The 15,073-nt window shown below is 55.4% G+C and overlaps 7 protein-coding genes across 7 annotated transcripts; 4 read left to right on the top strand and 3 right to left on the bottom strand.

The window, feature by feature from the left end:
* Positions 1-288: 288 nt before the first annotated feature.
* EV422DRAFT_48596 (uncharacterized protein) lies at positions 289-1,509 on the bottom strand. Its single transcript, XM_053067381.1, has 2 exons — positions 1,273-1,509; positions 289-1,190 (listed from the first exon to the last, which is right to left on the bottom strand). Exons 1-2 carry the CDS (start codon positions 1,360-1,362, stop codon positions 618-620), a joined length of 663 nt encoding a protein of 220 aa, XP_052925631.1. The 5' UTR covers positions 1,363-1,509; the 3' UTR covers positions 289-617.
* Positions 1,510-1,621: 112 nt separating this feature from the next.
* EV422DRAFT_48540 (uncharacterized protein) lies at positions 1,622-4,304 on the bottom strand. Its single transcript, XM_053067372.1, has 5 exons — positions 3,768-4,304; positions 2,859-3,341; positions 2,336-2,577; positions 2,167-2,272; positions 1,622-2,088 (listed from the first exon to the last, which is right to left on the bottom strand). The coding sequence occupies exons 1-5, from the start codon at positions 3,943-3,945 to the stop codon at positions 1,745-1,747; spliced, it is 1,353 nt and encodes a 450-aa protein (XP_052925630.1). The 5' UTR covers positions 3,946-4,304; the 3' UTR covers positions 1,622-1,744.
* A 76-nt stretch (positions 4,305-4,380) lies between these two features.
* Positions 4,381-5,750, top strand: EV422DRAFT_578366 (phosphomannomutase; the record flags this gene model as incomplete). Its single annotated transcript, XM_053073287.1, has 4 exons — positions 4,381-4,520; positions 4,648-4,759; positions 5,090-5,258; positions 5,351-5,750. The coding sequence occupies exons 1-4, from the start codon at positions 4,440-4,442 to the stop codon at positions 5,748-5,750; spliced, it is 762 nt and encodes a 253-aa protein (XP_052925629.1). The 5' UTR covers positions 4,381-4,439.
* A 195-nt stretch (positions 5,751-5,945) lies between these two features.
* Positions 5,946-8,221, bottom strand: EV422DRAFT_496207 (uncharacterized protein; the record flags this gene model as incomplete). Its single annotated transcript, XM_053067859.1, has 6 exons — positions 5,946-6,086; positions 6,170-7,159; positions 7,244-7,502; positions 7,575-7,662; positions 7,767-7,963; positions 8,055-8,221. 6 exons carry the CDS (start codon positions 8,219-8,221, stop codon positions 5,946-5,948), a joined length of 1,842 nt encoding a protein of 613 aa, XP_052925628.1.
* Positions 8,222-8,567: 346 nt separating this feature from the next.
* EV422DRAFT_528654 (S-adenosyl-L-methionine-dependent methyltransferase) lies at positions 8,568-9,963 on the top strand. The gene has a single exon (XM_053070295.1). It carries the CDS (start codon positions 8,781-8,783, stop codon positions 9,624-9,626), a length of 846 nt encoding a protein of 281 aa, XP_052925627.1. The 5' UTR covers positions 8,568-8,780; the 3' UTR covers positions 9,627-9,963.
* A 269-nt stretch (positions 9,964-10,232) lies between these two features.
* Positions 10,233-13,764, top strand: EV422DRAFT_48449 (peroxisomal hydratase-dehydrogenase-epimerase). Its single transcript, XM_053067353.1, has 10 exons — positions 10,233-10,526; positions 10,610-10,620; positions 10,698-10,725; positions 10,849-10,913; positions 10,997-11,139; positions 11,222-11,353; positions 11,433-11,497; positions 11,566-12,077; positions 12,146-13,393; positions 13,461-13,764. The coding sequence occupies exons 1-9, from the start codon at positions 10,472-10,474 to the stop codon at positions 13,391-13,393; spliced, it is 2,259 nt and encodes a 752-aa protein (XP_052925626.1). The 5' UTR covers positions 10,233-10,471; the 3' UTR covers positions 13,461-13,764.
* A 71-nt stretch (positions 13,765-13,835) lies between these two features.
* EV422DRAFT_567311 (tubulin binding cofactor C-domain-containing protein) lies at positions 13,836-14,993 on the top strand (the record flags this gene model as incomplete). The annotated part of the gene is made up of 2 exons (XM_053072526.1): positions 13,836-14,522; positions 14,607-14,993. 2 exons carry the CDS (start codon positions 13,836-13,838, stop codon positions 14,991-14,993), a joined length of 1,074 nt encoding a protein of 357 aa, XP_052925625.1.
* Positions 14,994-15,073: the final 80 nt, after the last annotated feature.

The following is a 15,073-nucleotide window of genomic DNA, read 5'->3' as shown; positions in this document are numbered from 1 at the left end:
CAGAGTTGAATAGGCGGGACTGTGAGTGAGAAACCAAGCATGTGCGGAATTTCGGCCAAAAAGTGCGAATTGAAAGAACGCGGAGTTACGATGCCCGCACAATCTCTCGTAGGGACTTACCAAGAGTGGGAAGGTGAGCAGGTTTTGCGTTCGCCCTACTCTCCTCGGTTCAGCTTTATGGCTCTAGATCTAGTATGGGTACCAGCTGATGTCGAGCGGAGATTGAAACCTGGGTTGACACTTTCGAAACCCAACGCGATGGTTTCGCTTCGAAAGACCGTTCACTAAACCATGATCCGGTCTTCACTGCAATTAGAGGTCTGGCTATTCGGTAGTTATAAGGATTAAAGTCTCCCTAGATGGATAGAGATCCCAGGAAGGTGGTACTACGACACACTATGAGGGCTGGAAACAATAAAATCTACATTGCTGCTACAGAGTACGTGGGGGTGGTCTACAGCTCAAAGTCTTTCTCTACAGCGTTCTTCTACAGACGCAAAACACATCATCAGCACAAATCTACGAAAGTCCACAAATCGAGTCGGATAGTACGCCTTCCAGATGTCGCAACGGCAACTGCGATATACGCCTTCCTCAGACATCGCATCCACACAAACTCAGAACATCGACATGAGCGCAACTCCAGCAACCAACGAGACAATCGCCGCCGCCCCAACCGACACGGTCGCCGCATCGCTCTTCACCGCCGGGTACGGGTTCGCCGCGGAGATCGGCCCCGCGCTGACAACCTTGAACCCATTCGCCTGGTCCTGCACCACAAGCCCCCAGATCGTCAAGGATCCCGCGGGCTGATTCGGTGGTGGCAACCAATGGAACTTTGCCGGCAATTTCTTCGCATCGACGCTAGTAGTCGACAAGGTCGCGCCCTTGCCGTATTTCTCGCACCCGGCGTTATCCGCCGCGCCGAATTTCGTGTTGGCTGTAGGCGGAGTGGTCTGGGCTCCGTCGAGCAGAGTGTATTCGGAGCCGAAGTCGACCCATTTGCCCGTGTGGTTCTTTGAGTAGCGAGAGTCGGAGACGTAGAGCTGGAGGGAGGAGAATTGCATGCCGGCGCCGTCGAGGAGGATTTCGATGGGAGTGTTGGGGTCGAAGGGTGGGGTGCCTTCTTTGATGGTTAGCTGGTAGCCGAGGGCGGAATTCTGGTTGCCGTAGACTTTGACCTCGCTGACCTGTTTAGGATATCAAGGGGGAATTAGCAGCTGTGGAATTAGGAACACTTCAAGACAAGGTACAGTAGTTAGGGTGGCTTACGGCATTAGCGTCGTTCTCGCAGAAGGGGAAGGCGACCACCGAGCCAGCGGTGGCGGCGGCGACGGCGGCCAGGACGATAGGGAAACGCATTGTGGTGAGGTATCGAGGGGTATGTGGGGTGCGATGTTGAGTTGGGGGGCGACGAGCGAAGGTACTGTAGGAAACGCAGGTTGGTTGAGCATAGAGCCATACATAGCGGCCCAACCTCCACTTGTTGGACGTGCGAGAAGCCACAGGCAAAAATTTGGGTTTGGGACTGCGGCCAATGCCTCAGCAGTCGCGTGATCGAACTGGCACGCTGAGTAGTGTCGCTAATGCTGTCAACTCATTCTGAGGTTGCAGATAGATCGTCCAGGTAGGCTCGTGAGGATACCCAAAAATCCTGCTTTGTACTCAAATGCAAACTAGAAGTCCAAAAAAGCACTTGCGCTATGTTGAGTTCCGAAAATGCTCCCAAAAATTCCTGAAGTCCCTACCCCCTCAGCACAACCTTCTTCATCGCGATATAATCCCCTACATCCATCCCCGCCGCCTTCATACAAAGCCTACAACTACTATGCACCTGCTGAAAAGCGGCAACCCTCATAAACTCCTCCGCCTGCTCATGCGCCGGGTCCTTGTACGCGAAATATGCGTTGTAGGCCGTGTCGTTGGAAGCGAGGTAGAGGAGGTGGTCCGCGAGGGCGCGGATGGAGGGAAAGGACGAGGCGTCGATGTAGGAGCTGGGGTGCGGGGCGAAGCGGGGGATGGAGGAGGTGCCGAGGAACACAGGGACAGTGCCGGATTCGAGGGGTTGGTAGAATTTTTCGGTTACATCTGTGCAGAGATGAATGAGGGGTGTGGTTAAAGACACTTGCCACCCCCGAACGAGACAAGTGTACAACGGAAACTCACAATCCTCCGAATTCGAGTTCTCAAACGCCAGATTAAACTTATACCGCTTCAGCACGGCCGTCTTCTGGTCCCAGGGGTTGAGGTCGATCGCATAATCCGGTATATCCTACGCAGCCAAACCATCAAAACCCTACATCCACACCCCCACCCGCATCACCCCACCACCCACCTGATTATGCAAACACGCCCCAAAGCTATCCACTTTGATATACTTCATCAGCTCCTCCACGACCTCCTTGCGGTTATTCCGCGCCCCGCAGTTGGATATGAAGGCGGAGGCGAGCACGTCGGTGTGTTTGGGGATGGTGGTGTCGACGGGGCGGAGGACGTCGCAGATGCCGTAGTAGGGGATGGGGACGTCGGATGTGAGACGGTAGTCCATGGTTATGTCGTAGCCGACAGATTTGGCGTCTGGAAAGTGAAAAGTGAGAATGACAACATATGAGGGTGATGGACAATATGCAATGGATCAATTGGATGGACGACGCGACAGCAGTATCCGAGCGCTAGCGAGGGTCGGTGGGCGGAGCAGCTCGCTTCGCTCGCAAGGATTTGACGCTCGCCGGTGCTCGCTAAGAGCATCAGTGACGGGAGTATTGCGCCTTTGACGCAATGGGAACTCGCTTCGCTCGTGCGTTCGTCCTCGCTGATGCTCGGTATAACAGTGGATTCGCTCCGCTCGCGCAGCTCACCATTCAGAAACGGATAATTATCAGCACTCTCCATCGAAAGCAGCGCAAACTTCTGATGTTCGCAACTCCTCTTTGGCAACCCCTCCTTCGATGTCGGATAATTCGATAGTAAAATCTCATACAATCTGACATCCGCCCGATCAATGTACGTTTGATCGCTGGTATGCAGACAAGGAATGATGCAAGGTTGTTTCGGTTCCCATTCTGCTGGGGATGGGGGCCACCCGCTGCCTGCGCCGCCTACGACGAGGACGGGGTGTTCTGTTAGGTTGCGCTCCCAGGGTGGGGGTAGGCAATGGGCTTGGTGTTGGAGTTGAGGGGAGGTGGTGCTGTCGTCCTGCGCTGGTGCTGGAGGTGGCGGGCTGGGGATGAAGGGGTTGACGAGGCCTTCGAAGTTGCTTTGTAGTGGTACGATGGGCGGTGGTTGTATTGGTGGCGGTGGTGGTGCGTCGTTTTCAATAATTTTGTGCCTGTCGGTTGAACCTGGGCGAAATGAGAATGAGATGATTAAAACCAGCGCAGGTGAACGAGATGATTAAAACCGGCGCAGCCGTCATCAAGCATCGTCCATCCACCATCGACCATAATCCATCAACCATCGACCATCAATCATGAACGAGATGATTGAAACTCGCCCAGCGAGGTTGCCTTAAACAGAACCAGATCGCTCCCTTCGGTCGCAGCTCGCTTCGTTCGCAAAGATGTGATGCTCGCTGTCGCTCGCCGCACGCTGTTGCTCGCGAAGGCGTTCGCTTTGGTCGACCTATCGGTCTCCCAGACCGAACCAACCCTGCACCTCACTTCGCTCGTTACAGTTCAACACCCACGCTCGCTTCGCTAGCGGCTCGCATGGCCGCATTGCGCTGCGGCGCCGCTCGCGTTTGGGCTCGCTATCGCTCGGATCCCTACCCTGCTGCTGCTGCTGCACCAACACGTCTCTCTCCCTCTCCTCCAGCCCCAGCCGCAGCCCGACTGTCGCAGTTGCACCCACGCCAACCCCAAGCCCCTTCGAAACGAAGAGCACGCCTAGAATGACGCATGTGAAAAGACGCGTGCGGCCGCGTGCTGCGTGTAGTGAGGAAGCCATTGAACTTGGAAGCCGCGGCGTGGAGATAAGAGCAGTGGACGACGGAGTGGAAGGTAGGCCATTGTGAGAGCGGCGAGTCTATTGGAGACGGGGGGTCTGGATAGAGCGAAGTGTGGCGCACCCTTGGTTGGGGGGGCGTTCTATAAGTGTGGCGTGCAGGTTAAGAGGGTTTGTGTGCAAGCATGTGCAGGCCATGTTGGGATTCTTGGGCCGCCTGGAAAATGAAAGCTGGAAATGGATTGTGAATTTGAACGTGGGAGGCGCCGCGTCGGTGATCGATGGCGCAACGGCACACTCCCAACAAAGACGCTCCCAACAAAGAGGCTCCAAACTCATTCCCGAAAGCCCAACCACAAAAGGTACTGTATATATAGGTCACAGGTTCGCAGTCCTCAACGCTCTCTGGCCGTCTTCTCACTTGCATTCATCGTCTCTAGAGCTACATACAGTACTCCTCCCTCCCTCGTTCCTCAAGCCCACCAAAAGCAGCAACCATGACAGACTTTGGACCCCGCACCCACCCAAAGACCCTCGTCTTGTTCGACGTCGACGACACTATCACCCCCGCTCGGAAGGTATGATCCTGACGAAGATACTAGGGAGGGCAGCTGCTTTGGACAGGAGTCGCCCCTCATCCACACAGATCCTCAATCTGCGCACCGCATTTTCTCACGATCTTGAAATTTCACACGCCCCCAACAGAGCATCACCCCCGAAATGAAGCAACTCCTCAAGGATCTAAGGAAGGAGGTCGTCATTGGGTTTGTGGGGGGGAGCGATCTCTCTAAGCAACTCGAACAGCTCGGGCCTGACTGTAAGTTAGATGGCGACTACTAAAGTGGTGGCAAAGAAGTGGAGCCGCGAGCGAAGCGAGCGTTGGTGTTGTACTGCAACGAGCGAAGGGAGGTGGCGCGAGCGAAGCGACTGGGGTGGGTTCGGTCTGGGAGACGATAGATAGACCAGAGCGAACGCGTTCGCGAGCGTCAGATCTTTTAGCGAGCGAAGCGAGCTACGCTCCGCCCACCGCAACTCAACATCCTTGTCGCGAGCGGCGCGAGCAAGGTGTCGTTTGGTGATGGATTGAAGGGCCCAATCATCAATCGCTTCGCTCATTCAAACTCACTTCTGCTTTCCATCCTTCCAGGCATCAACGACTTTGACTTTTGCTTTTCGGAGAACGGTCTGACCGCATACCGTTTGGGCCAGAAGCTCGCGTCGCAGAGTTTCATCGGCTGGATCGGCGAGGAAAAGTACAAGAAGCTCAACAGCTTCATCTTGCACTACATCGCTGATCTCGACATTCCAAAGAAGCGGTGAGTTTGGGGATGGGGATTCGTAACATCCCGACCATGTTCAAAGCCACTCACTTTCTCCACCTACCTCTCTCTCTCCCCTCCTCTCACAGCGGAACCCACATCGAATTCCGCAACGGCATGATCAACGTCTCCCCCATCGGGCGCAACTGCAGCCACCCTGAGCGCGACGAATACGAAATCTACGACAAAGCTCACAACATCCGCCCCACCTTCGTCGAAGCCCTCAAAAAGGAATTCTCCGACCTCTCCCTCACCTACTCCATCGGCGGGCAAATCTCCTTCGACGTGTTCCCCACGGGCTGGGACAAGACCTACTGCCTGAACCACCTCAAAGGCGAGTCGTTTGACACGATCCACTTTTTCGGTGATAAGACGTTCAAGGGCGGGAATGATTATGAGATTTATTCCCATGAGAGGGTTACGGGACATGCGGTTGAGGGGCCGCATGATACGGCGAGGATCTTGAAGGACTTGTTTTTTAAGAAGTAGACACTCTTTTTTACTTTTTCTACGTAGACTTGGTGCAATACCACCGAATACCACTCAGACTGAGCGCCTGATCCCGCTATAAATGTTTAGCATTCTTGAAATACCTTACGCCTGATGTGATATCGTTACAGTATATCTCTACCTAACAACATCAAGGGGGGTATCCCAGATCTACGGCCAAAGGAGAGTCCTCATCTACCTGACCTCGATGCTAAGGATCCTGATATCCTCGTACGGCTTGTCGGTCTTGTCGGTCTTTGTCTGCTCGATGCGCTGTATGACATCCATACCGCCAGTCGCGCGGCCAAAGATGGTGTGTTTGTTATCCAGCCAGGGCTGTAAAGTAAGAAAGAGAAGAATAACAGAATCAATCACCACCCTTTTGCCAAACATGCACCCCCTCCCCCCCCCAAACATACCGTAGCAACAGTCGTAATAAAAAACTGACTCCCATTCGTATTCGGCCCCACATTCGCCATGCTAAACGTATACGGCCGATCATGTTTCACCGCCCTCGAGAACTCATCCTCGAAATCACTCCCCCACAGACTCTCCCCGCCGGTCCCATCCCCCAACGGATCCCCCGTCTGGATCATGAACCCTTTGATCACCCGATGGAAGATCACGTTCTCGTAGTACCCCTTTTTGGCCAGGCCGACGAAATTCTCGACCGCTTTCGGCGCGTATTCGGGGAAGAGACGGAGGTGGATGTCGCCGTGGGTGGTGTGGATGATGGCGGAGGAGCCGAGGGTTCGTGCGAGGTTGGTTTGGGATGCCGCGACGGTTTGTTCCTCGCGGGAGGGTTTCTCGTTGAAGATGTCTCGCCCCGTCGATGTGGCAGTCGAGTCGTCCGAGTCGGCGTCGCGGCGGGAGAAGCAGAAGAAGCGGTTACGTTTATATGCCGTGGCAAATAGCGTCGGGTCAGTGGACTCGGTTTCTTTCAGCGCCGGGTTATCCGAGGCGGCCATTTCGAGGGTCATCAGGCCCTTTTTGCGGGGCGCGCCTTGGTACAGCGCGAGGTTCATGAAGCGTTGTGTTTCGGCTTTTCCGATCAGACGGACGACTTTGTTGGTGGTGATGTTGACCACTTTTATTCCTAACAGCGTGGGGTAGATGACGAAATTGCCCGTTTCGTCAAAGATGGCGTTGACGGTTGCGGATTGGCCGCCTTTTATTTTCTCGATCTCGCGTTCAAGGGCGAGGCGGCGGCCGAATTCCATGTCGTCGAGGCGGTGGATGGCGGTCCCGGCTTGCTGCATCTCGGAGACGACGGTGAGCGACTCGTCGTATTTGCGGATCAGCTTGCCGGTGGTGAAGTTGAAAATGCGGATTTGGCGGTCGTCGAAGCCGAAGGTGACAAATTTGCGGAAGTCAGCGGAGAATGTGAGGCCGGTTGGTGTTGATTTGGCCTGGGTACGAACAAATGATCCTCATTTCAGTCATTTGTTCCCTCATCTCCCTCGCTCCACAAAAACAAACGCCTACGCCCGCACCTTCTTAAACTCGTAAAGATCCGTATCACTCTTAAATTCCCAAGCAACAGCCGGTTTCGTCGGCGCCCTAAATCCTTCCTCCAAATCCGGCGTCCAGTACTCCACCATGCCCCCGCTATCCACGCTGACCACCACGTCCGCGAACGCGTTGTAGCGCATGATATGTACGGTGCTCGAATGGATGCTGGTGATGACTTTCAGGGGGTCGTTGCTTCCCCGGCCGTCGTATAGGTATATTGATGAGGATTCGCGGTCGGAGCTGTGGGCGGTACATGTCGATGGTATGAGCTCCTCGAATCGCGGAAGTGGGAAACGCAGTCAATCTACGTACCATGCTAGAAGCGCCTGTGCCTGCCCCTTTTGGTACATCCAGCACACAGCGTTCGGCAAGTACTCTAGCTTGTTCATATTTATCATATCTGTCATCAATGCAACACATCCCAACCATCGTCAGCATATTTCGTATTCCCTCAGACCGAGCCCCCAACTCCCCCAAACCCCCACATCCTCTTCGAAACCCTACCAAAATTGACAACATCAAAGATCTTCAACCCCTTATCGACCGCGCACGTCGCCAACAGCGTCCCATCATGGCTAGTGTCGATCGCGACGATGGCGCCCAGGTGCGCCCGGAAATGTTTGACGAACTCTATTCCCTTCTCGGTCTTTTTCCAGAACTTGACGTGCCCGTCAATCGATGTTGTTATCAGGAAGTCCGTTCTGGTTCATCGTAAACGTGGTGAATACGGGATGAGAAATTGCCCCAGACGGAGGAACAGGGTGATTATTTTGAAGGCAAAAGCGGACTTACGACGTAACAGCAACGAAATTCACAACATCCCGGTGCATCAAACTCCGCTCATACATATCCGCCGACGGCAAGTTATCCAAAAACACCTTCTCATACTTCAGTTTCCGCACTTTCTTCCTTGGCGCCGTCGTCGCTGCTTCGTCGGAGGAGGGTGGTAATTCGGGCATGGGGCCGACATCGTCGTCTGAGTCGGATTCGTCTGCGTCCCCGTTGCCGTTTTGGGAAGGGGGGGCGTCGTCTAGCTTTGGCCGTTTGGAGTCGGTGGTGTGATCTTCTTCTTCGTCGTCGTCGCGGCGCCGGCGGGTTCCGGTGATCTCTGTGTCGCTCATTATGTTGAGGGTGCAGCAATGGGTGAGGGGAGGTGTGGAATGGGAAAATAGATGATGAGAAGGTCTTGTCCCTTCTGCGCTCTATGTATATATGTACAGTGTGCGAGGTAGGGAGCTGTGAAGGAGAAGGTCTAGAAGGTCTGGGTGTGAGGGCAAATCTGCAATTGGAGGACTTGAATTTTGAGGATGCGTTGGCCATAGAGTTCTGTGAGGGCTTCGCGCGGACTCATCCTCCCCTCTCCAGAACAGCTCAGCAGCTCAGCAGACATCACTTTACGGCCCTGCGTCCTCTAGCTCCTGCGTACCAAACGGGAAGATACTCAGGATACGTTTCCAGAAGGAAGTTACTGTACCTGGGCGACGCTCTCCGCCATTCACTTTCGCAACTCTTCACACCATGTCAGGCACCAATAGCACATCATCAACCGCCTCGCCAGCAACTTACACCCACGGCCATCACGCCTCAGTCCTCCGCTCTCACAGCTGGCGCAACGTCCAAAACTCCTGCGGCTACCTCATTCCGGAGCTCAAAAACGATTTCCGCGTGCTGGACGTCGGCTGCGGGCCCGGCACCATCACAGTTGATCTCGCGACCTACGTCCCACGCGGACACGTTACTGGGATCGAGCCGGAGGGCGCAAAGGATATCCTGGATCAAGCACGGGCTCATGCTGCTGAGCGTCGGGTGACTAACGTGGACTTTCAGGTAGCGGACGTTTTCAATCTGCCTTTCGCCGATGCCTCCTTCGATCTGGTGCACGCACACCAGGTCCTCCAGCATATCAGCGACCCCGTCAGTGCCCTGCGGGAGATGCGTCGCGTATGTAAACCGGGGGGTCTGGTCGCAGCGCGGGAGGTGGACATGGGCGCCACCCTATTCTACCCCGAAGTCCCCGGCATAAACTCCTGGCTCGATCTCTACCTCAGAGTCGCCCGCCACAACGGCGGCGAGCCTAACGCAGGACGACGGCTGCACGCGTGGGCGAGACTGGCCGGGTTCGACCCCGCCCGCATGAAGTTGGGCGCTGGGACGTGGTGCTATGCGACGAAGGAGGAGCGGGATTGGTGGTCGGGCTTGTGGGCGGAGCGGACGTTGAAGAGCACATTTGCGAAAACGGCGTTGGAGGGCGGGTGCTGTGATCAAGGGGCTTTGGAGGAGGCGGCTAAGGCTTGGCGGCGGTGGGGTGCCGAAGAGGACGGGTGGTGTACGCTTATTCATGGCGAAGTTATCTGCAGCGTGTGATAAGCGATGATGGTCGACAACAAACTTACTGTAGGTTCATGTATATAGAGAAACACCTGGAGCGTGTGAACAAGGGTCAAGGCTTACATTCGACCTGATCGGACGGCGGATGTTACGGTCTTGAGAGGCATCCCGCTCTGCCAACAATAGCGATGGCTATCTTACTAGACGCACAAGCTGTCTACCCGGAAGTTCTTGCATCAGTACCGCATCACTTTCCCGTGCCAGCGTCCTTCTAGCACGCTTGCACGGAAAAAGGAGCCGCCGATCTCTCCTCACGAAAACCCGCACATTTTTCAATAGGCCAACCTCCAGCCGTATCCCCTGGGAATCCGAGGTCGTAGCAGAGTCTGCTAACGCACTTGTTCCTCACATGTATGGAAATGTCCAGATTTGCCGTCAGCCCCTGGAGCCAAAGGCATATCAGGGGCGGTATCATTCTGTAGGCCGAGAGTTGGAGTGGATCGTCGACGGCAGAGAGCCCGCCGTCCAGATGAAAAGCTGAGCGAACCAACATGAGGACGCGTAACCCTAACTCCCAGCGCAGCGGTCGACTATATATATACCGGAAGGCGCCGGCGCAGCGAGCGACATGTGAAAGCCCACGTCACGGGGACTCCTCGCGTCCGGACTGTTTGCTCCACTGGTGACACTTTTCGCACGGGCGGTTTTGCCTCGGCTCCTCCCCCCGTCGTCTCAACGTCCCCCCATAAAGACCCGCCCATCACCGACTCCCTCTTGCCCTGATCAACCCCGCAGCTCCTCGTTTTTGGTCCCCGCAAATACCACACATAGCATAACCACGTATCGTTTTCCTCGGCAAACAGTAACCAAATTTCTCATCAATGTCTGACCTTCGTTTCGATAACCGCGTCGTCATCGTGACCGGCGCTGGAGGAGGTATGTGAAGATGCGTCGCACGCTCAGCTCAGCTTGCTCATCCAGTTATATTGACCGACCATCTCATCTTCCTCTCCTTGTAGGACTTGGAAAGGTGCAGTCTGCTCGCTGAGGTGAAACTCTCGCGATTTCGGGACTGACGATGCATTTTCCCACGCTTCGAATCTGTAGGCGTACGCCACATTCTTTGCTTCCCGAGGTGTGTTTCTCCATCCTTGGATAGCAATGCATGCCTTTTGATGTTCCCATCTTGCCTGCCGGATCTTTCCCATACCTATGAGGAATCCCGCGGTCCGCCAGATTGACTAAATCATCATTATAGGTGCTTCCGTCGTTGTGAACGATCTTGGATCGAGCAGAACCGGTGACGAGGGCGGCAACCACAAGGTATGGAAGCCACAAGGCAAAAAGCTGCAATTTTATCTCGTTCAACGAGCTGATTTACGTATTTGTACTTTCCTCACATTCAGGCCGCTGACATTGTCGTCGATGAGATCAAAAAGGCCGGAGGAAAGGCTGTTGCCAACTACGACTCCGTAGAGGACGGTGAGAAGATCGTCCAAACTGCACTGGATGCTTTTGGCCGCATTGATGTCGTTATCAACAACGCTGGGTATGATTTTGCGTGAACTGGCCTCTTCTCTTGTGCCACTGGGAACGATACCTGACTTCCTACATCTGTGTCAAACCCGCAGTATCTTGCGCGACAAGTCCTTCGCCCGTATGACCGATGCCGACTGGGACCTTGTCCAACGTGTGCACGTCAGGGGCTCATACAAGGTGGCGAAAGCCGCCTGGGAACACATGCAGAAGCAAGGCTACGGACGGTACGAAAGAGAGATTACCGTACATATTGGTTACATGGCATACGTCGCCCTTCCCGAAATTAAATCCCCCCACTTCTAGCATTATCAACACGGCATCCGCCGCCGGCATCTACGGAAACTTCGGTCAAGCCAACTACGCGGCTGGTGAGCTTTCTGTGTGCTTTTTCGCAATTGCTTCCGGACGGCCGCCTAACTATATCCCCTTTTTGCAGCGAAATTGGCTCTTTTTGGATTCTCAAACTCTTTGGCCCGCGAAGGCGCCAAGAAGAACATTCGTGTCAACACCATCGCACCTCTTGCCGCGTCTCGTATGACCGAGACGGTCCTCCCCCCGGACATGCTTGCCGCATTGAAGCCCGAATTTGTTGTTCCCCTCGTTGCGTACTTGACTCACGAGTCTACTGAGGAGACTGGTTCCATCTTCGAAGTTGGAGCTGGTTTCATCGCGAAGCTCCGATGGGAGAGGTCGCGCGGAGCAGTCTTCAAGGCCGATCAGACCTTCACCCCTGGGGCCGTCACTGCCAAGTGGGATCAGATCACGAAGTTCGACAAGCCTGCGTACCCCGAGTCTATCATGGACACGGACTGGGTCGGGCTTTTGGAGGAGGCCAAGTCCCTGCAGAACAACCCTACTGCAGGTGATTTACGTTTCGACGGAAAGGTCGCCATCGTCACGGGTGCTGGAAACGGGCTTGGAAGGGCACACGCCATTCTTCTCGCCAAGGTGAGCAGTCTATGTTTTCTTCGTAGTACGCGAAGTGGTTACTCAAGACGCATATTCCTTCACGATAGCTTGGGGCTTCCGTGGTTGTGAACGATCTCGGAACTGGGACCAAGGGCGAGGGCGGCGAGGCTTCCCCCGCAGACAAAGTTGTGGAGGAGATCAAGGCTTTCGGAGGGAAGGCGGTGTCGAATCACGACTCTGTGGAAGATGGCGACAAGGTGGTGCAGACCGCTCTCGACGCCTTCGGTCGCATCGACATTGTCGTGAACAATGCGGGTATTCTCCGCGACAAATCCTTTGCCAGGATGACCGACAACGACTGGGACTTGGTCCACCGTGTTCACCTCCGCGGAACCTACAAAGTCACCAAGGCTGCGTGGCCCCATATGCTCAAGCAAAAATACGGTCGTATCATCAACACCACCTCAGCTGTCGGTTTGTACGGAAACTTTGGCCAAGCCAACTACTCCGCCGCCAAGGCCGGTATCGTCGCTTTCTCCAACACCCTTGCCCTTGAGGGCCAGCGATCGAACATCGTCGTCAACACCATTGCTCCCAACGCGGGTACCCGTATGACCGCCACCGTCATGCCCGCCGAGATCGTCGAGATGTTGAAGCCCGATTACGTGGCTCCACTGGTCGGAAAGCTCGTCCACGAGTCCAACCAGGACACCGCTGGCGTCTACGAAGTCGGATCATGCTGGATCGCCAAGGTCCGATGGCAACGCACTGGGGGCGTCGGGTTCCCCGTCAACAAGCCTCTCCTCCCCGAACACATCGCGTCCCGGTGGTCTGACATCACCAACTTCGAGGACGGCCGCGCTACTTACCCCACTAGCACCCAAGACTCCTTCGCCGCCGTGCAGGCCAACTTTGACAACGTCAGTGGCGACGCCGCCAAGCCCGCAGAAGCCAAGAAGGAGACATCCGCGGCCGCCAAGCCCGCTGCCGCGCCTGCATCCTCAGGCAGCGACATCAACGTCCCCGGCTTCGTCTCCTCCAAAGTCTTCCAGCAAATCCAAGCCGGATGGAACGCCGCGCCCGACACCACCAAGGCCGCGCAGGTCAAGAAGGTCAAGTCCGTGTTTGCGTTCGACATCACCAACGCCGAGGGAAAGAAGCAGTCGTGGTACGTCGACCTGAAGAACGGGTCCGGCAGCGTCGGTGCGGGTGCCCCACCGTCCGGGAAGGCCGATATGACCGTCACCGTTGCCGATAAGGACTTTGTGGAGCTTGCTGCAGGGAAGTTGAAGCCGCAGAAGGCGTTCATGGCGGGGAAGATCAAGATTAAGGGCAACATGGCTCTTGCGACGTAAGTGTTCTGTTATGCTGTTCAGTACAGCTTTTGCTCGCGTGTACTCAACGACCTTCCTTTTCACATAGAAAACTGGAGGGCGTGCTGCAACTCGCGGCCCCGAAGTCCAAGCTTTGAGGCGTACCCTTTGCGTAGTTCTAGTGTACTAGGATTGACGATTTTCCCTGCATTTCATCCTCTGATTATAATGGGTCTATCCTCTTCTCTCTCCCTTTTTATGATAGCTTGATGTACGTAGATTCCTCAGTTCTGCGCGGCAAACATGGGTTTATATCAGAAGTTCAGAACTTTGATGTCGCATTGATACCATGTGATATGACCAGGAGAAGGTCTACCACACTGTTCCATTTTACCAACGCGTACCAGAATCTGTGGATCTGACAAGAAGTGTTGAAGGCAAGTCTCGCCGTGTTTCCCCCCTTTTCCACCCACATCTTCCCACGATGGTGTCCCACCACCCCGACATAAAAACCTCCGCCGCGGACTTCTGCTCCGCCTTCAAATCCTCCTGCGAATCCCTCACCACCACCCTTGATCTCACCCCCACGCCCGAGCAGCGCCAATCAGCCCTCGAGCAAATCAGCGAATTAAGCAAACGATTAACAGCAGCGACGGTGTTCCTGCCCGCGTATGATCAGCGGCAGTGCGCGGCGCTGTTGAAGGGCGTGCAGGCCAAAGCGGCGAGTGGGACGGCGCCAAGGGCGAAATTTACCTTCGGGGCGCGGAAGGGGAGGGTGGGTGGGGGCGTGGGGGTGAATACGGCGGGTGCTGTGGATGGGGCCGCGGCACAAACGGCGTCACGGGCGGGAAGCTCCGTAGTTGAGACGACATCCCCGAAAGACCCTGTAGCGTCGGCACCGGGACATGAGACGGATGTCACATCCCTCAAGTCTCTCGCCATCACCGGCAAGCAGGCCGAGTACATCCGGCCCGCCACTTCAACACAGGACGATGCAAAAGACTATAAACTCAGCAACCTCACCCACTGCGTCGTCTCGATCCTCGGCACCCCGATCGCGGCGCTGCACGCCACCCATCTCCAGCACTGTCTCGTGATAACAGGTCCCATCAGCGGATCGCTGTTTATTCAGGACTGCGTGGGGTGTGTGTTTGTTGTTGCGTGTCGGCAGGTGAGTTCCCATTCTGGCTGCACCATCCTAGGTGGGACATCCATTCACTCACGATTGCGATTTGGTATGGTCACTCGAAAACAGTTCCGAATGCACGCAACAACACGGACAGATATCTACCTCCATATCAACTCACACCCGATCATCGAAGACTGCTCTGGGCTGCGGTTCGCCACGTATCCCACCACCTTCGTCACCTCCCTCCCCTCCAACACCACCAATCCTACCGTACCGCTATCAAAACTCTACGCTCTCGCGCAGATCTCACCAGACCCCGCAACGAATCAATATCGGGAGGTGGAGGATTTCAAATGGCTGAAACGGGGCCATAGCCCGAATTGGCGATTGATGGCCGATGGGGAGGGGATCAAGGATGGCGTGGAGTGGGAGGCGTTGTTGACGCATCCGGGTGGGGCGCTGGATGTAGACGACGGCGTATTGGGGAAGTGGCTTCCTGCTCCCTCCAGTTGAACGGGCCTTTTTAGATCGCGGCACTTGGGGGTTCAGTGCGAATCGATGTGCGGATAGAAAGGCGTGCATTGAGCATGGAT

This window comes from Fimicolochytrium jonesii (genome assembly GCF_025526975.1).
Source record: "Fimicolochytrium jonesii strain JEL569 chromosome Unknown EV422scaffold_11, whole genome shotgun sequence".
NCBI classification, from domain to species: Eukaryota; Fungi; Chytridiomycota; class Chytridiomycetes; order Spizellomycetales; family Powellomycetaceae; genus Fimicolochytrium; species Fimicolochytrium jonesii.
This window is presented reverse-complemented; position numbering and strand designations above follow the sequence as displayed.